This window comes from Orcinus orca, chromosome 1 (assembly GCF_937001465.1).
Source record: "Orcinus orca chromosome 1, mOrcOrc1.1, whole genome shotgun sequence".
NCBI lineage: Eukaryota > Metazoa > Chordata > Mammalia > Artiodactyla > Delphinidae > Orcinus > Orcinus orca.
The window spans coordinates 31,160,012-31,187,994 of NC_064559.1; the positions used below are offsets into that span (position 1 = coordinate 31,160,012).

The 27,983-nt window shown below is 60.5% G+C and overlaps 1 protein-coding gene and 1 long non-coding RNA gene across 2 annotated transcripts; both read left to right on the top strand.

The window, feature by feature from the left end:
• Nucleotides 1-126: 126 nt before the first annotated feature.
• INAVA (innate immunity activator) lies at nt 127-27,921 on the top strand. Its single transcript, XM_049707233.1, has 16 exons — nt 127-275; nt 1,259-1,383; nt 1,774-1,890; nt 2,460-2,676; nt 4,189-4,194; nt 7,550-7,600; nt 8,409-8,619; nt 8,798-8,956; nt 10,765-11,365; nt 12,842-14,518; nt 14,914-15,001; nt 15,797-15,898; nt 17,334-19,106; nt 19,265-19,751; nt 20,913-21,020; nt 21,434-27,921. Exons 1-10 carry the CDS (start codon nt 221-223, stop codon nt 12,932-12,934), a joined length of 1,635 nt encoding a protein of 544 aa, XP_049563190.1. The 5' UTR covers nt 127-220; the 3' UTR covers nt 12,935-14,518; nt 14,914-15,001; nt 15,797-15,898; nt 17,334-19,106; nt 19,265-19,751; nt 20,913-21,020; nt 21,434-27,921.
• LOC125963906 (uncharacterized) lies at nt 4,225-5,050 on the top strand. Its single transcript, XR_007476346.1, has 3 exons — nt 4,225-4,267; nt 4,342-4,378; nt 4,934-5,050. It is a non-coding gene; the product is annotated as an uncharacterized LOC125963906 (long non-coding RNA).
• Nucleotides 27,922-27,983: the final 62 nt, after the last annotated feature.

Here is a 27,983-nt window from a genome sequence, read left to right on the forward strand (position 1 = left end):
CATCCCAGACTCACTCCCCCGGAAGCATGGGCCTCACGCCACATCTCCCACCCTCACCCACCTGACTCAACAGCTCTGTTTGGAGGCAAGGGGGTTTACGTGTATCATTTTTTGTTCTTTTAAAAGCTGGGGAAACTCCAGGCCACCTGCACATCCTGGCCCAGGCTGGGAAGGGTGTCGGCCCCTCCTCCTCTGTGCCCCCTCCTCCCAGAAGTCCACCATGGAGAGCAAGGATGAGGTCAGCGACACCGACAGCGGCATCATCCTGCAGTCTGGTGAGGGCTTTGGGCGCCCCCGACTCCACCAACTCCTCGAGTCCCAGGCTCCAGGCCCGGCCAGGCTGAGGGGCCCAAGGCGGGGGCGGCGGGGAGGCCACTGTGCGGGGAAGGGGGGTGCAGACCCTGGAAGGGCTGAGAGTTTTCCTCCCTGGGTGGGAGTGGGGGCTCTGGCCTGGAGTGCCAATCCTATCTGAACAGCTACCTGCCGTGTTCAGCTCTGGCCCCATGATTCCTAAGAAGCTGAAAACTCTTACCTGGTTCGCGGGAAGGGGCCGTGGCTCAGGCTGGCCACAGCCGATGGGCCCAGTCGGGTCTGGTTTGGACAGAGAGAGAAGATGCGCGTGCAGTGTGTGTAAGTGTGTGTGTGTGTATGTGTGTGAGAGTGTGTGTATGTGTGTGAGTGTATGTGCGTGCGTGTATGTGTGTCTATATGTGTGTGTATGTGTATGTGTGTGTATATGTGTGTGTGAGTATGAGTGTGTGTATGTATGTGTGTATATGTGTGTTTGTGTGTATATGTGTGCATGTGTGTGAGTGTATGTATGTGTGTGTATGTGGGCATGTGTGTGTATGTATGTGTGTGTATATGCGTGTATGCGTGTGTGTATATGTGTGTGTGTGTGTGTGTGTGTATGCATGTGTATGTGTGTGTGAGAGAGGGGTGGGGGAGCAGACAAGGAAGAAGGCACCTGCCACGGGTGGCGGCTGGGAAGGGAAGGGCGGGAAGGAACGGGCTCTGACCACAGCCTGGCCCTCACCGCACACGGCCGAGGGGCCGCCCGTCCCTCCGAGCCGTAACGGTGCCGTCGGGCCGCCGGGGTACACGCCGCCTTTTGGGTGTGACACGGCCTGCTGTGGCGGCCAGCCCGCAGCCTGGGCAGGCGAGGCCGCCTGAGCGCGCGTGTGCGCCGTCAGCCCCGGGGGCGTCCCGCGGCGCCCGGGACAGGCTCCCCTGAGCGCGCGCCCCTGCCCCGCCGCAGGCCCCGACAGCCCGGTGGCCCCCGCGAAGGAGCTGACCCACGCGGTGCGCAAGCAGCAGAGGGCCCTGGAGGCGCGGCTGGAGGCCTGCCTGGAGGAGCTGAGGAGGATCTGCCTGCGGGAAGCGGTGAGGCTGGGCCCCCGCCGGGCACAAGCGCGGGCTTAACCCCGGGGGCTGGAGCCGCGTGCGGGGCTGTCGGTGCCGAGGAGTGGGAGGCCCGGCCCTGAGAAAGTTCTGGGGGTCCGACGGGGCACTGGATGGCACAGCGAGGGGACAGCTCTCCCCGCAGGGCCCAGGCATATGGCCGGGCAGAGGAGGGGCTGCAGGGGACCATAGCCAGGCCAGGGCAGATCCCCGGATGAGGGACAGCCCTGGACGCCGGGACGCACGGAGATGGGCAGAGGCCTCTGGGGAAGGGCGGCACAGGTCACCCAGGGCCCGCCGGACGGGCTGTTCCTGCTCGGCCAAGGGCTGGGTGCGTGGAGAGCGGCTTGGCACGAACTTGCTTCCCCGCAGGAGCTGACGGGCATCTTGCCTGCAGAGTACCCCTTCAGACCGGGGGAGAAGGCCCCCAAGGTCCGCCGCAGGATCGGAGCCGCTTACAAACTGGACGAGTGGGCCTTGCACAGAGAGGTGAGGTGCTGCAGGGCGCCGTCCCTGCTCCCCGAGGCTGGCGGCTGTGGTCCCCAGGCCTTGCTTCCCCTCCGCAGGGGTCTCTGCTCTAGCATCACACAGCTCAGGCCGCTTGGCTCTGCGTGGACGAGGGGCACCCGCCAACGTGTAGCCCACGTGGCCTCAGGGAAGCCGTGCCAGTGCCGGGAGGGCTGGGACCTCAAGGGAGAACATGGGGTTCAGTCCCCTGAGGGCAGAAGGCCAGCCAAGAGCGCAGCCGGCCCGGAGAGGCAGTGGACTGTGTGGACGGGTCGCTCTGGCTCCTGGGGCCATCCTCCCCTTTCTCAGCACGGGAGGAGGGCCGTGGGGTGGCTTGGACCCTCGGGTCCCTCCCCGTGGTGTGACGGGTGGCTCGTCTGCCTGGCCCTTTGGGGTGGGAGGGAAGCGTCCACCTCAGTCCCTCCCCGCCTGGCTCGGGGACAGGCTGCTGGGTGGGTCCTGGGCCAGCTGCTCGGAGGCCTGGGCCCTGGACACCGCTGTCTGCTGGGGGTCTGGGCTGTTCCGGTGTCGCTCACTGCGTCCTCCCCCAGGACCCACTGAGCAGCCTGGAGAGGGAGCTGGCCCTGCAGCTGCAGATCGCCGAGGCCGCGCGGCGCCTGTGCCGGGAGGGGAACGTGGGCCGCCAGGCGCGCCGGCAGCGGAAGCACGCAGTGCAGCAGGAAGAGAAGAAGCTGCGGGACCTGCAGCGCTGCCTGGGGGAGTGGCAGCGAGGCAACGGGGCCCCTCCCGCCCCGGCCCCAGGCCCAGGTGAGCAGCGGCCGGTCCCAGACCCATCCGGCCGGTCCCAGACCCATCCGGCCGGTCCCAGACCCATCCGTCCCGTCGTCGGGGGAAACCTGCTTCCCCGGTCCACCCCACCCCATCCTGACCCGTGGCAACCCCACAAGCCTCAGCCCAGTCATCGCCCTCCCCTGAGACCCTCCCCATTTCCTTAGAAAACAACCCACTCCTCCCTCGGAATCCACGCCCTGCAGGAGGCCTCCTGGACAGGGGGCACCCCCAGGCTGACCTCAGCTTATCTCGAGGGCTTGTCCAGCCCTCCGATCCCAGGCCTACAGGGCAGGTGGTCCCGTGAGCACGGCCGAGGGCCCACATTCTGTGCATATCTGCTCGCTGCACTGCTGCAGGGCCCATGGCTGCCGGCGGATGCTCTGGTGGAAGTGCACACCCACCGTCCCTGAAGTACCTAGAACCGCCCAGTCAGGACTGGGGCCCCCGCGCTCTGTTCTCTAGTTACTGTGCCTCTTAGTCTAGTCCCTGAGCCCGGGGGCCAGCGCCCGCTGACTGTGCGGCACCTAGCGAGTCGTCCAGGCCCAGGCGTCAGTGGACATCACGCGTCCAGGCCGGTTCCTCTTCCAGCAAGTGGTTCTGGGCCCTCGCGTGTGGCTTTTTCTTTCTCCTGACCCGAGCCCAACCTGTCAGGTCAGTCCTTGGAGGCCTCCCTTCCGTTCCGGCGCCAGGGCATTGGGCTCGCCCTCCCCCAGGCCTCTCCTGGCTCCCAGGCCTCCCGTGCGTGTGAGGGAGCTGGCACAGGGAGTTGGGCCCTGGGCTGAACCGGATCTGGGGCCTCCACCTGGGCTCCCCAGCTCCCACCCCTGCCCCTCAGGTCAGCTTTGTGCCAAGGCCGCCTCCTGCCCCGGCTGGGCACGTGGCCTCTAATTTAGGGTGAGTCCAGACGCCTCCCAGGTCCCCCCCAGCAGCCAGGAGGGGAGGACGAGGGAGGAGATGCCTCCACGCGACAGCTGACCCAGTAACCCCGGGCGACGGGGAGACCCAGGCAGGACGGCCGACCGGCTCTGGTGGAGAGGGGCCTCCATCCTCCCTCTTCCTGACAGGGCCCAGGATGCGAGCTCCCCTTGAAAGGCAGCTGCTGACTTGGGCACGGAAGCCCCTGAGGGCTCGTTGCCGTCCTGGTGGCAGGGGCCCGGGAGGCTGTGCCCCGTCTGTGTGTCCCAGCCCCTCCTGTGTCCTGTCTGGCCTCACACCGCCCTGTGGGCTCCTCTGACCACAGGCCTGCGGTGTGGGGTGGTGGACGGTGTAGGGCTGTGGCTCTGCTCCTATCATTGCGACGATGAGGCTGCTTGTTGGGAGTGGGGAGCAGGCCAGGACACGCCTGGGGCTGGGCCAGCCACCCGCGGGAGGGGGCCCTTAGTCCAGGGGAAACAGAGCTGTGGGGAAGGGGCTTGGCCACGTGACTGCTTCCACCCTCCTGATCAGAGAGGCAGCTCTGCTCTCCACCTGCAGCCCTGGCCTGACCAGGCCGAGGTCCTGGGTCTAGTGTCCTATGTCAATGAGGCCGAGGTCCTGTGTCTAGGGTCCTGTGTCGACGAGGCCTGAGGTCCTGGGTCTAGTGTGCTGTGGTGATGAGGCCTGAGGTCCTGGGTCTAGTGTTCTGTGGTGATGAGGCCTGAGGTCCTGGGTCTAGTGTCCTGTGTCGACGAGGCCTGAGGTCCTGGATCTAGTGTCCTGTGTTGATGAGGCCTGAGGTCCTGGGTCTAGTGTGCTGTGTCGACGAGGCCTGAGGTCCTGGGTCTAGTGTCCTGTGTTGATGAGGCCTGAGGTCCTGGGTCTAGTGTGCTGTGTCGACGAGGCCTGAGGTCCTGGGTCTAGTGTCCTGTGTTGATGAGGCCTGAGGTCCTGGGTCTAGTGTCCTGTGTCGATGAGGCCTGAGGTCCTGGGTCTAGTGTGCTGTGGTGATGAGGCCCGAGGTCCTGTGTCTACTGTCCTGTGTCGATGAGGCCTGAGGTCCTGGGTCTAGTGTGCTGTGGTGATGAGGCCCGAGGTCCTGGGTCTAGTGTCCTGTGTTGATGAGGCCCGAGGTCCTGGGTCTAGTGTCCTGTGTCGATGAGGCCCGAGGTCCTGGGTCTAACGTCCTGTGTCGACGAGGCCTGAGGTCCTGGGTCTAGTGTCCTGTGTCGATGAGGCCTGAGGTCCTGGGTCTAGTGTCCTGTGTTGATGAGGCCTGAGGTCCTGGGTCTAACGTCCTGTGTCGATGAGGCCTGAGGTCCTGGGTCTAGTGTCCTGTGTCGACGAGGCCTGAGGTCCTGGGTCTAGTGTCCTGTGTCGATGAGGCCTGAGGTCCTGGATCTAGTGTCCTGTGTTGATGAGGCCTGAGGTCCTGGTTGCAATGTCTTCTCCTGGGAGCCCAGGAGGAGGTGGTTCTAGACAGGTAGTTCCTGCTCTTGGCCATCTGCCCAGCTGGGCTCTCCCTGAAAGCAGGAAGTAGAGAGGGATTAATAGTTAACTAGCAATAAAGATGTATGAAAAAATAATTAGTAGCTGAAAGGTGTTTTGAATTAAAGAGGAAAAAAAAACAGCAAACAAACTAACCCAAAAAAAGTTAGAAAAATCCACCCACCCTCTCGGTCTCCGCAGGAAGGTTACTCAATTTGGAACCTAATTCTACCAGGTGGCAGCCATTAGCTTGTCCCCTGCGGGTGGCGCGAGCGGTCAGCTGCGGGGCGAATCGACCACAGGGAGCCTGATGAGAAAGGCCCCCCAGCACCGAGCTGACGTAACAGGTGCTCAGGACGCTTTTGTTGATTAGCGGCGCCCGTGCTGGCAACGCCGGTAGGAGCTCTTCCATGATGAAACGTTCCAGATCTGTGCTGTCCAATATGGCAGCACTCACTGCATGGGACTGTTGAACACTTGGACTGTGACCCGTGCGGCTGAGAAACTAAAATTTTAATTTAATTTAAAATAGCCCATGCAGCCAGTGGCTGCTGCACGGGACGGTGCAGGCTTTGAGGATGCCCAGCGTTTGCATGGCCTCTGCCTGGGGTGTCCGCCTGCCGCTGTGGGGCTGTGGGGCAGCGTGGCCAAGACAGCAAGCAGCCCCCATGAACCACCTGTGATTCAGCCGCCGGGGCTGATGGCTGTCTTCCCAGACCATATATTCAAACCCCAAACACGTGACTATACCCAGCCCCCGACCCCGGCATCCCTGGACCGTGACAGTAACAGTCCCACAATTTCTTCAAGTTGACATTTGTGAAACATAAACATCTCGGTTCCCCAGGTTTTTGTTAAAGATCAGAGGCTGGGAACCAGCATTAGGTAAGAGCACGTCTCCCCAGTTGAACCTTAAAGCACGGGCTGCTCCGTGGGCAGCCGCCCCTGCATGTTTACAGACTGCTCTGTGTAAAGGTTCTGTCTCATTTAAATTGAGGAGCAAACGTTGACAAACTTCTGTAGAGGTCCAGGGAGTAAATGTTTTAGGCTCGTGGGCCATGTGGCCTCCGTCATTACTACTCAGCATGGCCATCGTATCATGAAAGCAGCCAGACGTTACGTAAACAAACCCACAGTCGTGTTTCAATACAACTTTATTTATAAAACCAGCCAGAAAAAAAAAATTGTTTTTAAGGGACTTCGCTGGTGGTCCAGCGGTTAAGACTCTGTGCTTCCACTGCAGGGGGCACGGGTCAGGGAACTAAGATCCCGCATGCCTCGCGGTGTGGCCAAAAAAAATCCAGTTAACTGGATTTGTCCCACAGGCCTGCCACCAGCCAATCCCTGTTATAGAGGATTTTCAGATGGCTGGAAACGGAATCTACTTTTCTTAGAATTTTCTGGTTAATGACCTCTGCATGAAAGGCCAGCTAACAGGAGAGCCCATAAATGGTGGTGGTGAAGGACCAGACTCTGGTCAGACGGTCTGGGTGGGAATCTGACTCAACCACCTTCCGGCGGTTTGACCTAAGCTATGTTATCAGCTCCTCCAAGCCTCTGTGTCCTGAGCTGCTACGGGGAGATGGTCATCTCACCGTACACGGTTGTTATGAGGCTCACGTGAATTCACGTATATAAGGCGCTTAGAAAAGCCGAAGAGAAATAATTAGCTATTGTCAGTTTGCCCTCACCCGTGTTCTCCAATGTAGTTGAAAATGCTTTGCGAGTTCCCTCCGGGTCATGTTAGGTTAGACCGAGTATCTGAAGTTTCAGTGTTTTAGGGACAATGGTAAATTTGAGTCCTCTGTCTTCCTGGGTCCAGACTGCTGCTGCCCATGCAGAAGGACCGTCCTCCATGTCCTTAGGCGGCTGTCCTGTCACCAGGGAAGGACCTTCCTGACCCAGACGGCCACTCTCACTTGAACTGTGAGAGCCCACGACCCCATAGCTGCAATTCCCACTCTCGCTGGTAATGCAGGGGTTCTCAGATTTGCAGGTGCTTGAGTTGAGCTGTATTTATGGTATCAGAAGACTATACAACAGTTAGCAAAAATCTCTTTACCCCGGGGGCCTTCCAAAATGACTCTCTGACTTCCCTCCACTGCCTGGAAACCCCGCCAGAGGAAGGCCTGGCTTTTGTTTTTTTTTTTTTAATAGATGGGGAAACGGAGGCCCAGAGCGTTGAAATGGCTTATTCGAGGTTACAAAGCTAATGGCAGAGCCAGGATTAAAATGGAGTTTCCTGTCTCCTCACTCCTATTTACTGACTTTTATTTTCTCCTTCCAAGTGATAAATTCACACCTAGCACAGAACTGAACACGTGGTTGGTATCTCCCGATAAGGGATGCTATCAGGAAGGGGGCGGGGCAGCTGCTCAGCACTGCTGATGCCCCAGCTCTGCGGGGGGATTTCTTCACCTCCTCCTCTCTCCTTTGACCTCCCCAGAGCACGGCGCCTCAGATGACTCCCTGTTGGACGGGCTGCTCCGTGAGGAAGGTGAGAGGGCAGTTTAGGGGCTGTTGTGAGCGCTGGGCTCCTCCGCGAGAACTCGGGGCTTGGGCGGCGTTGGCTGTGACTTCTCAGTGAGCTAAAGGAGGCGGGAGCCGGGCTGGGCTCAGCGTCCGTTCCACCTGTGCGCCCTGTGCGTGGGTGAGCGGGGGGATGTGCTGACGCTTTGCCGGTCCAGGTGCTCGGTCATCGTGACCGGGAGGGGAAGGGGAATCCAGCAGAGCCCTGGGCCCCGGGCCTCCCTGCCTTTGCCTGGGACTTAGCCTTTACGTCAATACGCACCCGTCAGAGCCTCAGCCATCGGGCCACGGTCATTGCCCTTTGTGAAAACAGGGTAGCACTGAGGGAGGAAACACAAGGCCGTAGATTGAGAACCCTGGTGACAAACCCTAATGATGCTGAGGGGTCAAGGTGGGCCAAGAGGGTGGTGAGGTCCTGCCCAGGGGAGGGCCCAGGCCAGTAAGGAAACAGCACACGTGGGCACAGCGTGAGAGGAAGAATAGGGAAACAGGAGGTTAGCTGCAGATACGGCATCAGGAATAAAGGTTAGAAAGGGGAGTCATGTGAGCCAAGAGAGTCAATCTGGGGAGGCTTCCTGTAGGAGGCAGGTATAAGATGGAGCTGTAAGGAGTAAGTCTGAAAGGAGAATAAGGTGTTTAGAAGCATCTGGGCCCAGAGCCATGGCCTGGCACTGCCAGACTGGCAGCCACGGGAGGGCGGGCCAGGCACAGGCCACGGAGGTTCTGGTTGGGCTGGTTCCCCCACCACTGCCCTCCCGGGCTTCCTTTACCTGCAGAGGCATCTCAAGTGCCAAAACCTCCCCCAGAGTCCCCAGATGCGCCTTCCCGGCCTCTCCCGCCCCAAACCCTCGAGGGGCTGCAGCCAGCAGGCCTTGACACGGGGGGCCTGGAGCGGGCCCCCATCCAGAACAGCCCCTGGAAGGAGACGAGCCTGGACCACCCCTACGAGAAGCCCAGGAAGTCCTCCGAGCCCGGAAGCGAGTCCAGGTCAGGCGGGGGGAAGGGAGGGCCAGGAGCAGGTGGGATCTGGGGGGGGGGGCACAGTGCAGGAGACCCCGATCCTGCGTGTGATGGTGGGAGGCATGAGTCCATCCCTCCGCACACCGGAGCCCCTGGATGGAGGCATTCCTGCTGCTGACCTGTCTCCAATCCCTCCAATCTCCAGCAGCCCGGCCAGCACCCCGCAGGATGGGCCCAGCGAGTCTAGTCCTGCCTCCTGCTACGTGGTCCCCGTCCGCAACGTTGCTGGGCAGCGGCAGGGCCGCATCAGTGCCCCGGCCACCCCTGAGATGCAGGGCAGGAGGGGCCAGTCACAGCCCCTGAGGTAAGAGACAGGCCACCCCAGTGATGCAGGGGGCGAGACCCACAATTGAGAATTTACCTTTGGAGGGTGGTGGCTTCCAGGATTATGTGGGACACCCGTGGGTGACACATGGCTTGTGCAGTGGCTTCTCCTTGGGATGTTTTCTTAAGCACCGCTCAATAGAGGCTGCACCCCAACCAGCAAAGCCAAGGGCGAGTCCCTCGTGAAGCAAGGTGTTTTCTTCCAAAGACTCCGGTTTTGTCTCTTTGCACAACCAGATTCCACTTTTCTCCCCGTCTCTGCAGACTCTCCTGCGAGAGCAGGAGTGTGCCTTAGAAGATACTTTTGCAGTTGTCTGTGATTGTTTTATTATTAGTCTCTTGACGATGGACGGGTCACGTTCTCAACGGACGTACAGTTGATTCTCATTACTTGGGTAGTTATGTCCTGTGAAGTGCAAAGCTGACCCGCTGCTCCCGGGGACACACAGGGTTACAGCTTCTGGTCACAACGTGTCTGTCAACTGATCCATACGTAACCTTGTTTTATGGGGTTTCTGTTTAAAGACACCTTATCTAATACGTACCATCAACTCATTAACATTGAACTCAGGGCCAACAGCCCTAGATCTCACGCCTGAACGAAGCTCATATAACATGTTATTTTCTCCGTAAATCACATCCCAGCTTCCTTGAGCTCAGGACACCAGACGGTCCTGCAGCATCAACTTTGGGGCCATTTTAAATACTGAAATCACCAACAAAACGCACAAAAATACGAAAAGCATGATACTAAATAGACTGTGGGAATCGTATGAGAGCTGAACCCAGAACTCAGAGCCTCGGCTGGGAAAGCCTGCTGGGCCCTGCGTGTGTCCACACGTGACCACAAAAGCGCCGGGAGTGTTGATTTTGAGGCTATAAATCAATTTGAGCAGTCGGTGAATTTGCAAATACAGAACCCATGAATAATGAGAATCCACTCAATGCTCCTTTCCAAGTTCCCTGCTGTTTGGTGCTCGTTTTCAGTGACCGAGTTACGACAGGCAGTGTCGGCCACACCGTCCTACAGCCCAGGGCACCCTCAGGACGTTGCTGGGTTCTTCCGTCAGGTTAACTTTGCTTCTGGGCAGCGCTGGGCTGGAGGCCAGAAATGCATCTTATAGTTTACATACTGGGGGGCCTTTTTACACACAGGGCCTTTGTGCAGATTAGTGAAAGGCGCCCCGCTGGACGGACAGGCCTGCTCCCGGGGTGCTGGCAGAGGGAGGCTGGATTCCAGCCCCGCTGGCTGTCCGGAGCTAGTGCCCTGGAGAGGGCCACCTGCATGCGGCCACCCTGTCCTAGCCGGCTGGGGCTGCCATATAGAGCAGCGCAACTGGACACAAACCACCGCCTCCAGACTGGGAGGCGGCAAGTCCAGGGTGCAGATGCCCCAGGGCGGTTTCTCCTGAGGCCTCTGCCCTTGGCTGTAGAGGGGCCCGCCCTCTCCTCTCTTCACTGGTAGTCCCTCGGGATGGGCCACACACCAGCTTCACGCCTTCACCTCGGACGCTTGATGGTGTCCGCCCGTTCAGATTGTGTGGTTGAAATGCCACTGGACGCCTCGCACCTGAGATGGCTGAGAACAGGAGGCAGCTGTGGGTGGCCTCCGTGACCCAAACCCCAGCGTGCAGTGGAGCAGTGGTGTGGGGTGCAGGAGGGGCGTGTAGGGCGAGCCGGGCCAGGAGGCTGTGGGCACGTGGGGAGGCGTGGCCGAGGCCGCGCACGCGCGATGCCTTCCCCGCCGCCCAGGCAGGGCTGGCTCAGAGCCCCGTCTTCTCTCCGTAGGACCGACCCCTTCCGCGCGGGCCCCGACGGCAGGGGTCGCAGCGCCCTCCCGCGCCGCCGCCCCACTTACTACACGGTGACTGCACCCGCTCCCGTGCCGTGCCCCGCCTGCCACTCGTGCTCCGAGGACAGCGGTTCCGACGCCTCCAGCCTGTCGCACCCGACGCCGCCCGGCAGCAGCAGCCCCGACATCTCCTTCCTGCGGCCACTGTCCCCGCCCGCGCCGCCCCGCCCGCGCGTGCCCCGCGGCCCCCGACTCCGGCCTCCCCCCGCCTGCCTGAGGGCCGCGCGCTACCTGGTGCTGGCTGAGGGCCGCCCGCCGCCCGGCCAGTGGGTCGAGTGGGGCCCGGGCCGCGGCGAGGACGCGGCCGCCCCGCGCTGGCAGCGCCCACCGCCCGCCCACGGCCGCGTGGTCCGGACGCCCTCTTTGCGCGACAGCCCCGCGGGCCGCGGGCTCAGCAAGGCGGCCGTGTCCGAGGAGCTCAAGTCGTGGCACGAGCGGGCCCGGCTCCGGAGCTCACGCCCCCACTCGCTGGACCGCCAGGGGGCTTTCCGCGTGCGCAGCCTACCGCCTGGCGCCGAGAGCTTCGCGCGCACACAGGTACGCGCGCGGGTCCGGCCCGCGCGGGTCCGGCCCTCCCAGGTCCCGCGATCCGGCGCTGGGGCGCAGGCGCACAGCCTGCGGTCCGGTGGCCGGGCAGCTTTCAGCTCGGAGGAATAGGCCCCAGAGCATTTCCTCGCGGCTCTGGAAGGCCCGCAGGAAGACTCCCCTGGCGGCCTCCTGAGTTCGCCTGTACGTTTAGCTCTAGAGCGCGTGTCCACGTGCGCCAGTGGAGGTGACCCTCCCAGACACCTAAGACCTTTTTTCCTAATGGCTCCACCGATGATCTACAAAACAGGCCTCTATTTATAACCGTAAGGCCAATCCCCATCACCCCCCAGTCTCCCGACTTGAGTGCCCAGGACGGAGGGAGAGTCTGGCAGTGTGTATGCAGGGGCCATAACCTGTGACTGCCTGTCAGCCAGCTACTGCGCCCCACTCCCCTCCCGCCGCCCAGCTGAGAAGCAGGGTGACTGATGGCTAAGGGCGCAGGCCCCGGTTCAAGTCTCAGCCCTGCCGGCACTGGGCAGGTTTATTAACTCCCCTGATCCTCCGTCACTCTCTCTGTAAAATGGGAGTCTTAAAGGACCCATCACAGAGGGGCAGTAAGAACTTGAAATGACTTAATATGTGTGAAATGATTAGAGCAATGCATAGTAAGTACTAATACGTGGTGTTATTATCACCTGGGGCCCCCCGAGGTCAGGGACCGAGTTGGTGGGCAGCATATAGGTGGAGCACCCCGACGTGAGGTAGCATGGCCACTCTTGATTTCTGTGCCCAGTTTTTTCTTTCTGGAAGAGGGGGACCGTGCATGAGCTTTTTTTTCCAGCTGCGTGGCATGTGGGATCTTAGTTTCCCGACCAGGGATCAGACCCATGCCCCCTGCACTGGGAGCGCTGAGTCTTAACCACTGGACTGCCAGGGGAGTGCTGAGTGAGCCTTTCTTTATTGCTCCCTGGGAAGGAGGGCTCTGCAGGGGGTGTGCTCCAGAAGCCCCCGACAGGCTGCTGCTTTGAGACCCAAGATTCTGGCCGGGCCCAGCTGCACCTCCCTCCCCCGCCCCCAGTCCTCTGGGCTGCAGCTGGCATCCTGGGCCTGGCAGCACCCTGGCCGCAGTCCCAGGCCGCACCCTCCAGCTGACGTGCCTTTCCATGCCTGCGAGCTTGGACCTGTCCTTGGCCCGGGCCCAGCCCATCCCAACCTGCCAGACGGGGAGGGTGATGAGAAGTGAGCTGGGGGGGATGGGGTGGGGGGGGAGCAAAGGTCAGGGTGCCTGTCACACCCCAAAGAAAGCTGGAGTGGACATGGACGAGGGCACAGAGAGCCTGCCGCGGAGGCAAGGGCTGAGTGGCTGGGCCGGTGCTGCCACTGGTCAGCGTCCTTAGGGGACAAGGATGGTGTGGCCGGGCTTGCTGTCCTGCTGTCTCTACCTGCTTTGCTCACCCACCTCTCCTTCCCCCCTGGCCCTGGCAGGTGCCCACCGTGTGTGTGCTCCGGAGATCACCTGAGGGGGCCCCCGTGCAAGTGTTTGTACCTGAGAATGGAGAGATCATCAGCCAGGTGTGACCCTGGGCTCCGGACACCGTGGCCGGCAGGCCGAAGAGACTGCTTCCCAGCGGGGCTGGGGCTGCGACCGCCCACCCTTGAAGCCCTCTTCGGCTCTCCTCCCCCATCGCAGGTCGATGACCTGGAGCTGAGACTTTTTTTTTTTACCAGTTTTTGTTCAGAAGCTCTGGCCTATGGATTTATATTTGTGGTTTGTCCCCAAGATCCCTGTAATATGACAGTGCTTTATTCCCCAGAGACAGGCCTACTGGACTCGAGGCCTTGCCTCTGACTAACAGCACCTGTCTCCGTGTGCAAGACGTGTGGTAGGGGACGCATCCCCAGAGAACAGCCCCTGGCCCTCCTGCCCCACTGCCGCTGGGGGCTGCACCTCCCTCCCGCATTTCCCAGCTCTCAGGCTGTAGGGGTGCCCGGGCTGGGGGCGAGTCGTCCCCTCTGTGATGTGCTCTGTGATGCACGCACCGAGCTAGGTTAAAGGTCAGCGTGTCCTGGCGGAGTCTTGTCTTCCTGGGCTCTGCTCTTTTCCTGACCCCGTGACTTCCTTGTAGGGGCCCCTGTCACTGCGTGCGCCCTTGTCCTGAGGCTCCCAGCGTCGACCCAGACCCAGGAGCCTTGGGCTGGAGGCCTCTCCAGATTGGAGCATCCGTAGGCCCTGGCCGGGAGCCGACCACCTTCTCTGGGCCTCTTGAGGGCTTGCAGGCCACCGCCCGCTCCCACCCACCCCCGCCACCGCCCCACTTCCTCTGATGTCTTTTCATCGTCGTCATCCTAAAAACCAGCGCTTTACATGTGCTTCTGGAAGGGCGCCCCCTGTGGCGCGTTCCCAGGGCCGGGGGTGTCATTGCTCCTTCCCGCACTCGGCTGTGCTGCCCTGAGACCGGATTTCCTTGAAGGAGGGCAAGTCCTTGTTTTTACAGACATGGGGACACCCGCCTTGCAGGGTATTAATGAGTCATCCTAGTGCTGAGACTTGAGGCCCGGAAGCTGGCCGTGCTAAGACCGTCCGTGGTCCCGGGCTCTCATCTTTGGGCCTTTGCTGCCGGGTCAGATCCCCAAATAGGGGTCCTGCTCCCAGGAGAGAGCCGCTGAGCTGAGGCTGGGAGGTTTGGAGGCACCAAGCACTGACCTTGCCCACATGGCCTCCTCTGTCTGTAGGACGGGGGCTACACAGACAGCGAGGCTCTAAGAACTTTGAGGCCTGGCCCGGATGAGGCACAGTTCTCCCGCTGCCTGGGGCAGGGCGGCCCGGCCCAGGGGTCGGAAGGAGGGAGGGGCCTGAGGGGAAGCCTGCATCCCTGTGCTCCCGGCCTGCAGCATCCTGGCTCTGGGAGCACCTGCCCCGTCGTGTTGACTTTGGGCGCTGTTCCGTGGCGGTGGGTGTCTGAGCGCGTTGCCCTTGAGCGCAGCCTCTGCCCCCTGCCGCCCCGGGTCCTCACGGAGCGCGCCCTCCACGCCCGCGAGTCCTTCGCGTTGACTTACTGGTCCTGTGTGATGCCTGGTGCGCCTGGGAAGTGGCTGTGTCCTCGGCGGTGGGGTTTCCGTGCCAGTTACTCCAATAAAGTCTGTCTTTGTGAGGCGGAGCTGGTGAGGAAGGTTCTTTTGTGCTGAATTCCGTGAGCAGAGGATCTGGCCAGGTCCCTGGGGGGCAGGGGGTGGGGTGGGGGGGAAGCTCTCTGCGTCCCCGGGGCAGGATGGAAGCAGGAGTTGAAGCTCCTTGGTCCCCCTACGCCCGGGGCCCGAGGAGCTGGGCTCTGGGGGTCCCTCCCCGAGAAGGACCTGGGGCCACGGCAGCCCCTGGGGGTTCCGAGACTGTGCTCAGTGATGGGAGGGGCTGAGCCTCCTCAGAGCCGTTCTGGGGGGAGAAACAGCCCCTCTTCTCCAAAGCTGGATGAGGTCGGGGGCGTGGGGGTTGGACTGCCCAGGTCACAACGGGGCGGGGAGGGCAGCTCGCATCGGCTACCTCCATGCCTGCCCTGCAGGGGCCGCTCTGGAACCCAGCGCAGCGCCCCCTGGAGCCTCGATGCCCAGGATGGGCGTGGGCCCCAGAGCTGAGGCACCAAGTGTCAGGTGAGGCGTCCCTTCCGCCGGCCCTCGCGGCGGCCCCGGGGCAGGGCGTGAGGCTGGGCAGATGCCCGTGGATGGGCTGGCCTCACTGTGCCCTCTGCCCTCCCTGGGCTCCAGGGACTGCGGCTTTGGGGGCCGGGGCGCTCCATTCTGGGGTGGGCTCCGAGGGGACACAGCCCAGGGTCTCTGGAAAAGTGTGAGCATCCCAATCTCAGACCTGAACCTCTTCCACCAAACTGAGTCGTGGACCACGGCCCAGATTTTGTGGATTCTGTGTTTTAGACCATTATAAGGAGTGAGGCCCAGGGAAAGCATGACCAGTGTCCCCAGGGTGCATGCCGAGGGGGAAGCTCCCCGGCAAAGGGAGCAACCAAGTCCAGCGAGCAGGACGGGGCGGCAGGAGGAGATGGGCCCCTGGAGGGTCCTCTGGGGGCAGGGGCAGTGGGCACCCCGGCTGGGGACCCAGTGTCCAGCGTGGGAGACGCGGCCAGGCAGCACTTCCCTCCTGCTCCCAGGCAGGACCTGGGCAGACATCTGGGGGCTGTTTAGCCCCCCAACCGCAGGGCAGAATGGGATTATGAATTGGGCAAGGGGTCGGGGGCTTCAGGATTTCAGCAGCGAGCCTCCCAAGGCAGAGGGATGGGAGGCCACCTCTGAGTCTGAAGCATCCACATGCAGAGAGGTGGGGAGGAAGCAGGGCCCTTCAGAGGGTCCCCACTTCCCAGGGGGAGGGAGCGGGGAGCCGGCAGTGGGACCGGAGGGGGCACCGCTCAGCCAGTTGCCTTTGCTTTTCCGCAGCCGCCCTGGCTGCCGCCCCCAGTGTGCAGATGGACTCACCTCCCAACAAGGTCACCTTTTCACCATTGGCTGACCGCGTCTCTTGGAACCCTAACTTAGCAGGTGAGTCAGCCCAGGAAGGGGCTCTGTCTCAGCTCCCAGCGGCTCAGAGGTGATGGTGCTTGGTTGCCCAGCCCTCGCTGGGGACTCACTGATCGGCACGAGTCTGCCCACTCCTGGCCGCCCAGTCGCAGCTCTGGTCTCTGCGTGCCTGTCCCTTTTGAGACCTGCCTCCCTGAGGGGCCTGGAGCTGGATGGGGGCCAGGACATTGTCTGGGGCTCTTGACCATTCAGGAGAGCCACGGCAAACCTCTAGACCCACCGGTGTGTCAGCAAGTCCCGAATCCCACCCCTGAATTCCCAACTCTTAAATCCAGCTGCCCGGTGACATTTCCACTTTGATGCCTCGTAGGTGTCCCAGCTGCGCTCCCTCCGGACTCTGCTGCCAGCCCTAGACCCGCCCCACCCACTAGTGCAGTCCCTCAGGCTCCACATCTGCGCTTCTGTGTTCTCTCACACCCAGCTCACTGCTCTCCCTTCTTGGTCCTGCCTTCCACAGAGATACAGAGTCTGAGCGCTTTCTCCTATGTGCCCTGGTCCCAGCCCCCATCACCCCTCCCCTGGGTTATTACCGTGCACCCCCTGCCACACTCCACACCATCCCTCTAGTCTCAACTAGTCTCAACCCAACGGCCAGGGTGATTCTGTTGAACACAGCAGACCACCTGCCACTGTTTTACCGGGAACCTACCCAGGGCTCCATCCCTTACAGAGCAAAAGCCAGAGTCCCTACAGCCATCCTTACAGTGGCCTCGCGAGGCCCTCCTGACCTGTGCCCTGACCGCTCTGCGTTCGTGGCTGGCCACTCTCCCCGCTCCCCCAACTCCAGGCTCCAGGCCTCCGGGCTGTTGCAGGAACATATCAGGCGTGGTCCTGCCCCAGGGCCTTTGTGAGGGCTGCTCTTCTGGCCTAGAAAGTTCTTTCCCCAGGTATCTGTAGGGCTTGCTCCTCACGGCCTCCAGGGCCACTCAGGTTCAGTCAGTGAGATTTTCTCTGACCTCCTGCATGTACACACACATACATATATATGTGTATACGCATACACACAAAAGCGTACGAGCAGACGCGGAAGTAATTCCTTCACAAGGACACGAAACAATGTCCCGTGAAGGGACCTGTTGATATGTCCACGCTACGTCCGTAAGCTCTGCCTGAAAGAGCACATTTCACGTAAAAGGTGCTCAGTGAAATATGTGAAGAAGAAAGCACTTATTGATTTCCTACCGCGGGCCAGAGGCCATTCTAAATTTTTTACGTGAACGAATTAATTTAACCATCATAACAGTGATAGACACTGTGATTATCATCCCCGAGTTAAAGGAGAATTTAATTTGCTCAAGATTTCTCCTTTATTTATCATTATCCTGTGTTCATTATTTATGATTATCATTTATTATTTATCATTATCATGCTGTCGTTCATTTAATCCTCACAACAGTGACAGGGGCGGTCATCCTCTCCACTGTACAGACGGGGAAGCGAGCTGAGGGACTTTAACTCGGGAAGGTCGCAGGGCGCGTAAAGCACAGGGAGGGCCCTGATTTCGGGCACTTGAAACGTAGCGGCTGTGCTGTGCCTTTAACCCCACCTGCACACCCAGGGTGCTCTGCGGCAAGGCGGTGAGACATGGCCTGACCTCAGGCTTAGTGGCTGGTGTTGCTTCAGGTCCCAGGGCTGCCACCGCCTCCGTCCTCTTGCTTCATCCGCTCCCGACGGCCGTGGGTGGCCGGCCTATTCTTAGCCTCACCCCCTCCCCCGGTCTCTGTGTCCACACCTGGGTACCTGCTCAGAGAGGCTCGCCCGAGGGTTACACCAGCCCGGTCGTCAGGGGAGATGCTGAGGCTGATTTGCGGTTTCCAGTCCCCTCCCGTTCAGGGATTTCTATCTGCGGCCCCTGGGGGTGACTTAAAGGACTCTCTCTTTCCACTGCTGTCCTATCCTGGCCGTACCTGATGCAGAAAATCTCTTAACCAAGTCCCCACGTGGTTGCCTTTCCACGGAGGCTCCTGGGGTCCACTCTCGGCCACAGGCCTGGAGAAGCTAGTCCTTGGAGCTGGGGCACCCACGCTGGCCCCCGACGGCTGCGGAGCCCTCTTGGCCGAGGGTGGGGGAGGGGGTTTCTGCTTTCCTGTTGCACCGGGGAATCGGCCGGGCCTCCTCCCAGCTGCGGGACTGCGCCAGTCGGAAAGGGAAGCCTGCGAGCGTATTCTGGAATCTCTGGGACAAGAACGGGTGGTAAGGAAATTCTCTGGAGCTTTTTGAGAGCTGCGGAGGAAAGTAGGAAAACACGAGGGCTCACGCTTCCTTGGGTTTTGGATATTAGCCCTGGCTTGGAAGCTGCCTGACTTGGCCTCTTAGGCGGCCAGGCCACCGGACAGGTGCCGGGCAAAAGTATCTGCCTCGTGGGCCCCCGTCCCCGGACGCCTATGGAGGGGCCGGGCCACGGTGAACGCCAGGGCAGGGCCTGTGCCCGGCGTGGGGCAGGGTCTGGGGGCGGGCGGCAGGGGGGCCGCGGGCAGAGGTTTGAGTGTCCCTCCATCCTAGTTCGACGTCGACACGCTGAAGTTCCTGAGCCGGGGCTGGCGTCCCTCTCTGAGAGGAATTCTCCTTTCCTCCTAGCCCTTCCAGACATTAATCCTTGAAGAATCCACGGAGGCCTTGGTCAGCACCGTGCGTCCGCAAGCCATGCTCTGCATGGCGGCCCTGAGGTTCCCCAGGCCGTTCCCTCCCCCGAGCCGCAGGGTCCCTGCTGCGGGAGCACTGGGGCTGTGAGGAGGGCAAGGCTTGGGGACCTGAGCTCTGGGCTGTGGGTGGCAGGGCCCATGACCACCACCTGGCCTCCCAGCCTCCTGGGGTGGGATGCCCCCAGCTTTCACTGTTAGAAAGCTGTTAGGACATCCGTGTGGGGAAGGCTCCCCAAGAAGCCGGGGCCCCCTTCCCTGGCAGGGAAGCGTGTGGGGCTCAGGTCCCACTGTTTCCCGTGCCTCAGAAAGAGGGCAGAGCAGAGTCTCCCCCGGGGCCCTCGACACTAACCTGTCCTCCAAAGCCCTCCCGTGGCTCCTTCCCTCCCCTCCCCTCCAGCCAGGTGAACCCGCCGCGCCACCTGTCCCAGAAGCTGGACCTGGCCAAGGCCGGCCTCTCCAGCATCATCCCCCTGCCGCCCATCACGCCCAGTCTGGACTGCAAGGACAGTGCTAGTCTCTACATCCAGGTACCCACCTTGGCCCATCTGCCGGGGCTGGTCTGCCCCCGAGGAGCCCACCCACCCACCGTCCTCTTCTCTCCAGGCCTCCCTCCCCATCTCCCCGGGGTTGGTTCCTGCTCGCACGCAGCCCACGTCCTCCTCTCACGAGGGCTACGTTTCTCTAGTTCCATGACAGCCCCAGTCTCAGGAGGAGAGTCTGGCGATAAACCCACAGATTCTGTGGAATTACTGACCAATAGACTTGGCCAAATCTTCCCGAGAATTTTCAGTTTTAAAGCTGGAAGTTTCCTTGATCGAAAACATTAGAGAACGAATTGCTGACGGTGAGGGCCCCGTGGGGCTGTATTTGTTGGCAAGAACTGCCCAGTGCCCACTGCTGCTCTCTGGCCTGCCAGGGGAGCAGGTCCGGGCTTCAGTGAGGTCAAGAAAGGCCAGCGCCTGGGAAGCTGGGAGTGTGGCGGCAGAGCTGGCCGGGCTCCCTTCCCCGTGGGGAGGGGTCTGAGGGGGATGGAATGCCCCAGGGAGCTGTCCATCCTCTGACACCCCACGTGCCCCACTTGCCAGACCATCCAGGCCTTAGATGATATGTTACAGGCTCTTGTGCTGGAGCGTCTGGAGCCCAGCATGGTCACCCTGCAGAGCTTCCTGGAGGTGAGTGTCCACAGCAGTCAGGGACATTGAAGTCCTGGGTTAAATCTGGTGTGTTGGGGGGAGCAAAGGAACATTAGGACAGTCTGGGGGCCGCTCCAGGCAAAGGCCATCGGTCCTCAAACCTCCGCAGGTGTGACTGTCACCCGGAGACAGGTTCCTGTGTCTCCCTCTGTCTTCATAGAGTCTCCCAGATATTCTCAGTTATGATAAATTGTCCCCCGTAGGGGTGAGTGTGAATTTGAGAAATAGCCCAGAGTCACTTGAAACCAACTTTCATGAGCAAGACGGGAATTAATTAGGATAATATAATTTTGGATATAATATTAGGTGTGACCAAAGATAAGGAGACAAGATTGCCCAGATATCTAATTTTTAAAATTAATTAATTAATTTTGGCTGCACTGGGTCTTTGTTGCAGCACCCGAGCTTCTCTAGTTGCGGCACGTGGGCTCAGCAGTTGCGGTGCACAGGTTTAGTGGCGGCACGTGGGATCTAGTTTCCCGACCAGGGATCGAACCTGGGCCCCCTGCATGGGAGTGCGGAGTCTTACCCACTGGACCACCAGGGAAGTCCCTGCCCATATATCTTACTAAAGAACTTTGATGAGGGCCGTATCTAGAGAAGAACTGTGTCCACATTGGGACATCATTCTTTTGGAACGTATCATTTCTTGTATTTTTTTTCATTTTTAATGATGTTTATTGTTTTCTTTCTAATTTTACAAGCAAAGCATGTTCATTGCAGAAAACTAGAAATACGTGAACTCTGCTGCCCGCTGAGGCCTCCCTCCTGTCGTTTCTTTGGCCTACATACTGCAGCAGGAGGCTCCTGCTTGCCTTTAAGGGGGTCGGGGATGTGGACTCAGGACTAAGAAGGGAGGGACTTCCTTGGTGGCGCAGTGGTTGAGAATCTGCCTGCAAAGGCAGGGGACACGGGTTCGAGCCCTGGTACGGGAAGATCCCACATGCCGCGGAGCAAGGAAGCCCGTGCACCACAACTACTGAGCCCACGCGCCTAGAGCCCGTGCTCCGCAACAAGAGAAGCCACCGCAATAAGCCCGCGCACCGCAATGAAGAGTGGTCCCCGCTCACTAAAAAGACTAAGAAGGGAGGGGGCGGTGCTCCCACGTGTGTGGATGGAGTCTCCTCGCTCTCCTTCCAGATCATCCTGCCTTGCTTGGTACAGTCGGAGAAAGTGCACGAACAGTCCCGGGCCTTGGGGGCCATTTCCCGGCTGCTGAGGCTTACCTGCAATTTCCCTGAGCTGTCGGTGAGCACCTGGGGCGGCGGAAGGCTGACCCCTGCCTCTGTGCACATGGGACACCCGACTGGGGCTCTGCAGGGGGCCCTGGAGGGTGGTCAGAGCGCCTTTTTCTCCCCCCTACCCCGCGCCTGTAAGCTCCAATCAGGCACACACATCTCAGCCCTGGTGGGGGACCTTGGCCTAGAGAGCCGGGCTGGGTCCACAGCTCCCGTTGGCTACCGTGTCCCAGGGGTCTGGCTGGTCCACTCCCCTGCGTGCTGACTTGGAAGGTCTCCTTTGCCAGTACAGTGCGGAGCTGGTGGGTGGGCACCCACAGCAGATGTTGAGTGATATGGGCGGGGAGGGGATGGTGGCCCCCGGGGGTGGGGGTAGGAGCCCCCTGTGGACGGCTGGGCGCACCCAGTGTCCTCTTCCTGCAGCACATGGCAGAGTTCTCGATGAGCGGGCAGCTCATGGGCACCCTAGGCCTCTTCTGCATGAACCCCAACCAGGAGATCAGCATGGGGGCCTTAGAGGCCCTGCTCTACCTGTTCAAAATCTCGTGCTTCATAGAGGTAAGTGTTATGAGCCTGGATTGCCTTGTGGCCGTGGCCGTGGGACCCTCTGGTTCGTAGGAGTGACAAGGACGACCGTGGAGACCCCATGTGGTGCTGGGGGCATCAAAGGGCCTGCCTCTCTCACAGCTGCAATGCTGTAAATGTGCTTTATCTAGATGAACCCCAAGTGCAGTGCTGATGCAATGCCGTCTTTTCAGAGGTTCCAGGAGAGTCTTGGGAGAACAGCGAGCTAGGCTTGCAGCCACCTATGAGATCAACTTGAATCCTCAGTGTTTCTCAGCTGTCCCACTGCCACCGTGAGGTGTGAAGCTGGGAAAAGGAGGCTCCTTTCTCACGGAACAAACGTGGGCGTCCCTGATCTAGGCTTTCTCTGCCCCTGGAAAACCAAAGATACAGACCACCACACACACTTACAGAGGTGCCACAGGAATTTGCAAGTCTCCCCCAAAGGGAGTTTCAGGAACTTGACGTTTTGTGAGTGAATAGGGTGTATTTCCTGGCTGCTTAGCAGCGGGTAGAGGGGGGAACATGGTACAGGAGCAGCAGCTGCTAGAGGACCAGGCACCTCACCGCCACACTCCCCCTCCACCCACTGGCCTGGCACTAGGGACCAGGGAACCCTCCTTGTTCTGTTGGGCAAACGTCATCCCACCTATAAACCCTCTTGATCTCTGACGTTTGCAGGGGAGAGGGCAGGGCGTGTTCCTTTTTCCCTGTTAAGGCCCTGCCCCGAACTGTTGGTTTTGGGTCGGAGATATGAAACACGAGACAGAGGACATCCTGAAGGATCTGCAGAAGCATTTCCGAGCGGAATGGTTTGCCAACATACAGGATCTCACAATGGTAACCCTCGGCCTCCACCGAGTATGGGATGCCCAGACGGGGAGCCTTGGCAGGGGAGGAAGAGGCCTGGGGCGCAGAGGGGTAATCCCCAGTGCGGGGACGGGCCCCCAAAGTTCACGGAATGCTGGAGGGGAACGCACCGGGGGCGGGGCTGAAGGAGGCTCCCGTCTCTGACCTTGGAGGGCAGCACTTAGAGGCTCGGGGTGACCCGACGCCTGCACCGGGCTTTTCTGCAGCCCCGGCTCCCCGGCTGGCCACCAGCGCACAGTGGAAAGCTGTGGGTGTGACACTTCCTTTCCCAGGAGTGCCCCCGTGGTTCCTGGCCCCAGGCATCACTAGCCTTCTCTCCAAGCCGCTCTCTGCCCTTTGCCACTGACCAGAGACGGGCTCCCAAGGCGGGGAGGCCCCCATTGGAGGCAGCACGGCGTCCAGAACAGAGAGGGCCCGGAACCGGTCCGTGTTCTGCAGTGGATGGCCTGGCTCTGAGCCCGGGAGCCTGGGCGCGTGAACTGCAGCTGAGAAGTGCTGATATTGGCTTGCACACACCCGGCTCATTTGCCCGGCAAGGCTCTGACGGGCGCGTGAGGATGCGCTGAACCAGCAGCTGAGCTGGGACGTTATCTTTGTGGAGGGTGTGGGGGGGGGTCCCTCCCAGGGAACTCAGCTTGGACATTTCTGGCAGAGCCGACCCTGATGGGGAAATCTCTTCTCTGAGAAACTGTTTTGGGCGCTGGGTGGGTCTCCGTACAGTAACATAGCGACTGGGAAAATCATTACCACCCTGATTTTTCAACTTCTCATTGGTAGGAGAAAGGGTGCAGGTACAGCCAAAGGACGGCCTGGCTTTCCTCCCACCCTGGGTCCCTCGGAGTTCACTGAGTCCCGTGCCCGCAGGGCTGACCTCACCGCCGTCCGTCTCCTCTCTCCATGCCCCTCGGGGTCTCCTCCTTGCCCTGCCCTGTAACACCTTGCACTGAGCCTCCCCGTCTCTCCAGATTGCCCGGTCCGCCCTCTGCCTTACGGCCACCTCGATGGGCTGGTCAAAGCCCAAAGCGATATTTGCCGAGAAAGACGTCTGGACCATCCTCAGAGCCCTGGTAAGTCGCGGCTCCCGCGGCGCCTGCTCCTGGGCAGGGAGGCCGGGGCACCCAGCCGTGTGGGTCTTTTTCCTGCGGCTTCCGGGTTTGCAGTGGTGCGGTGATGAGATGCCCACTGGCCGTCCACTCTGCGCCCAGCACCTACATGTGGCTCCTGCCCCACCCCGCTCCCATTGCTTCCTGTCTGAGTTGGGGAACTAGGCACACAGGTGGATCATTCTGGAATAGTCGAGTAAAGGCTGAAAGAGAGGAATGTACTTCGTAATGCAAGGTGGGGGCGCGCTCAGCCCAGTCTGGGGGTTGAAGGAAGGCTTCCTGCAGAGCTGTCCTCTGGGGGCAGTGGGGAGTGGAGGGCGAGGTAACACTGCCGCAAAGGGCTGGGCTCAGGGGTGCAGGTGAGGTGCTGCCCTACAGGGGGCGTGGAGCAGGGCTCTCACTCTGTCCCCGGGGCCTGGGCCACCTCATCTGATAGGACTTGATAATGGGAAATGAGGGCGGGAGAGCCCAGCGTGTGGGGAGCTACAAGTGGCTTGGAACCATTAAAGCAGGAGCAGAAAACTCAAATGCCTCCGGGCCACACAGGTAACGTCAAGCAGAGAAGCAGGCCAGGTGGGTCTGGAGGGCTGAGAGTCGTGGTGCAGCTCCGGCCCTGCTTCTCGGCCTCGACAGAGCACGCGTTCGACAACAGCCCCTTACTATCCTGAAGTGAAATGTGTGGGTAATATCACCGCCTCTACAGACTCCCAAAGTAAAGAGATATGAAACCCTAGCTCCAGAGGAGAAATGAAAGTACTTTTTCATAGAATGTAACATAACATGACGTGATAACATGGCAGGATGTGACCGTGATATAAGCGTGGCCGCGCCCGGCCCAGCGCCTCTAGGAGATGTGACATGGGGTCTCCTGCCCGCGGATGGACCGGCTACAAAGGCAGGTCGTGTGTTGGGGGCGCAAATAGTGACCCAACAAGTGTTGCCGCTGGTGATGTGACTTCCAAAGTGATGGACGATTTTTGGCGAAGTTCTGAAAATGTGAAGTACAGTCTTGCTTTGATCTATATTGTAGCTGCGTCCCTAGAAAATCCAGTGTATATCTGAACCATAAAAAGTACTCTGTGTTTCTATAAAAGACAGAGTCAAGTTCTGGGCACAGACGATTAGAAATAAGGTTTTGATTGCACAGGTATCAGTAGGACATGAGGAACTGTGTCCTTCCCCTCATCCTCTCAACAGTTCCATCCATCCCTCTGCGGACGGCACAGTCCCCACCTGAGAAGGCTGAGACCCCCTGATTGCATCTATGAGAAAACGTGGGCTCAGGGTCGCTACATCTTCCACTTCGCTATAGGAAGTGGAAATCCTGATTTTAGGTGCAATTTCCCACGTTTATATTGGCAACTAATTTAGAAGGTTTGAAACAGTGTGCGGAGCAGACGGAAACATCTGCGGGCTGGCTTGGCTCCTGGCTGCCGGGGTGCCGTCCTGGCACAGGACCACAGGGCAGGAAGCAGGAGGCTGGGTCGTATGGTTTGGTGGAGGTTGGGACACAAGAGCAGGACTTGACGCTGTAGGAAACGGGGAGCCATCGAAGCACTAAGCAAGGGGGTCACGTGGTCGAATGGCCGCGCAGTTTTGACAGACCGCCTGGTGGCAGGTCGGAGGATAAGTTCCCGGGACAGGACTGGGTCTGGGCCGGGGGCCAGGGAGAGGTGATGGGGTCATGGAGACGAAGACATGGGGGGTTAGCCAGTCTTGGAGGCTGATTTGACGTGGAGCGTGCAGGTAAGGGTGGATTCCTGGGCTCCTAACAGGTGAGTGCTGGCGTCGGAGGCTGAGGGGAGAATCCAGAGGTAGGACCAGGTGTGGAGGGGACGCCAGTAGCTCGACTCGTACACGTGGAGTCAGTAAGGCTTGTGGGGTCCATCCCACTGGACGTCAGACGCGGGTCACTGACGCAGGGAGAGCGGGCTGGGCCGTGGGCAGGGACGTGCACTGGAACGGCAGGTGGAAGCTGCAGCCCTGCCTGGACTCGCACAGCGGGACAGGCACGCAGTCAGCATCGGGATTCCGGGACCCAGCGAGAGTCTAGGAAAGAGAATCCGGCAGAGGAGTGGAAGAGGGACGAGAAGAGAGGAGCGTCACGGTCACCCAAGAGGAGAAGCTTCGGGAAATGATGGTGACCATAGCATGAGTGTAGGAAGAGAGACGCTGGGGCGGCCCGTTGGATTTGGACCACAGGGGCTGCTGTGACCTTTGCAGGCGCAGGGTCAGTGGGGGGCGTGGTGGAGGGAGGGGCCCAGGGACGTCCTGCTTGTGACCGGGTGTGTGCACCCCCAGGAGGAGCTCTTGCTTACACTCTACAAGCTGTCCTGCCCCTTGCTGCACAGCACCGTCCCCCTGCCCACGAGCCCCCGTCCCCCAGGCCCAGGCCCTCCTGCCCAGCACCGCTGTGTCTGTGTTGCAGCCCTGAAGCACATGCAGGAAGACCCCGACCCCGCGGTCAGCTGCCTGGCCGCGCAGACCTCCTACGTCCTGGAAGCCAAGGAGAAGATGAAGATCCCCAGCGCCCAGCTCCTGCTTCTGTTGCAGGAGGCCGAGAAAGGCCCGTTTCTGAGCTGCGTCCAGGGCCGACAAGACGGTGGCCGCGGTGACTGCGGCTGGGCTTCTGAGCCCTGCTCTAGACGTGCGGGTGCGTCCCTGCAAAGCCTCTATGATAAAGGGAGAGGGACCACTGCTGACCTAGTGGCTAGGATTCCGGGCTCTCCCTGCCATGGCCGGGGTTCAATCCCTGGTTGGGGAACTGAGATCCCATAAGCCGTGCAGCAGGTCAAAAACCAAAAATTTTTTTTAAATTAAAAATAAAAGGAGAAAGAGGGAACGTCCGAGCAGGAGGTGTTTCCTCGTCTTTCCCCTGGAGCCCATTCCCGCCCGGGGTAGAGTTGCCTTCTCGGCGGCAGCGAACCTCTGGGTCCAGGCCCCTCCCAGCCCCGCCCCCACTCAGCCAGGGCCCTGAGGCCAGAGTGCGGAACCTCAGCTTGAACTGCGAACTGGGAGGAAAGCGGTGCTGGGATGCGGGGGCTGTGGGCAGGGCTCCTGGCCGTAGGCAGTGCACGCTGGCTGGTTTACGCCGCTTATTGAAGGGCATCAGTCAGCTCCCGGGGGGTCAGCGTTCGGATACTGCGCTCCAGGCACCAGGCAGCTCCGCGCAGCACCACGGAGCACCACTGTGGCGGTCCCGTGGCTCAGCACACCTCGGCCCAGGTGACAGCGCTCAGGCCTGGGCATGGAAAACTTGGCCGCTGTCCCTCCTGCCACGCCGACGGGTCAGCGGGGTGAGCGCCTACCATATCCCACTGCCCCTGCTGGAACTGGCCCTGCCGGGGGCCGTCCCACCATCCCGGGGCGGCTCTCCGTCCACGCAGGGCCACCGGCTGTTCCCATCGCCACCACCCCGCCCCGCCTTGGAGCTGGGGTGTCACCTGTTACCCCCAACCTCAGTCAGCCGGGCCCTGGGCAGAGCTCTGGGTACAGGGACAGTGACCCCATGTCCTACAGAGCAGGGGCCCCACGGCCCAAACTCTGGCCACAGCGAGGCGGACGCCCAGCCTGGCTCTGTCTCTGGCCCTGCAGCGTCTGGCCTCTGTCACCCGCGCCCCAGACCCCGGGGACGTGTGGAGCTCCCGCTCGGTGGCCGCATCTCCACCTTCCACGCCTCCCTCTCAGCAGTGGCCATGCTCCCCGGGTTATCTGGGCCCGGGGAGCGGCGGGAGTCACTGCCACGCTTGCAAACAGACCTCAGAGGCAGCGTTGAAGCTCGTGCTAACCCGGCAATGGCCAGAAGCCTCTTCCACCCACCGCCTTTGTCACCAGCTGGCACTAGGGGCCTTTCCGGCCGCACCTGTTATAGGTGGCGGTGCTCGGGGAAAGTCACAAGACTCAGTATACACTCACGGTCCCTGCCTCGCCCTCCAGAGCGCGATCCTGCTTTGCTACAAGCAATGACAAAGGATGGATTGTATTATAACCTATCAGCAGGTCAAGTGCATTGGTATAGGACCTGCTTCAGAGACAATCATGCTCCTTGCCTTGGTCAAGCCAAGTTAAGGGACTCAATGGGCAGAGACCAGCCCAGGAAATGGATTCTAGGGCCTTCTTGTCCTGGGATGATCTTGGCCACATCTGTCGGCTTCTGGGCCTCAGTTCCTTTCACCTGTAAACTGAGAGGTTTGGAAAAAACTATCTTTTAAGATGCCACCCAGCCCTGGCAATGAATGGCTCGTGTCAGATTCCAAGAAGTGCAAATTTCTTGCCTGGGAAAGCCGCCTGGGAACTTATATCCTAAACAGAATTTCTCTTCTTCATCCTCGTTTGTTTTCCAAGTTTTCTATAATAAACAGTTATTGGACTTCCGCGGCGGTCCGGTGGTTAAGACTCTGCCTTCCAGGGCAGGGGGCATGGGTTCGATCCCTGGT

What these genes read in the sequence shown, in the direction of transcription:
- INAVA (XM_049707233.1), top strand. Translation starts at nt 221, where the DNA reads ATGGAGAGCAAGGATGAGGTCAGCGACACCGACAGCGGCATCATCCTG. An exon ending in GGCCAGTCACAGCCCCTGAG is followed by an intron (nt 8,957 to 10,764) that starts GTAAGAGACAGG and finishes TTCTCTCCGTAG; the next exon opens with GACCGACCCCTTCCGCGCGG. An exon ending in AGAGCTTCGCGCGCACACAG is followed by an intron (nt 11,366 to 12,841) that starts GTACGCGCGCGG and finishes TGGCCCTGGCAG; the next exon opens with GTGCCCACCGTGTGTGTGCT.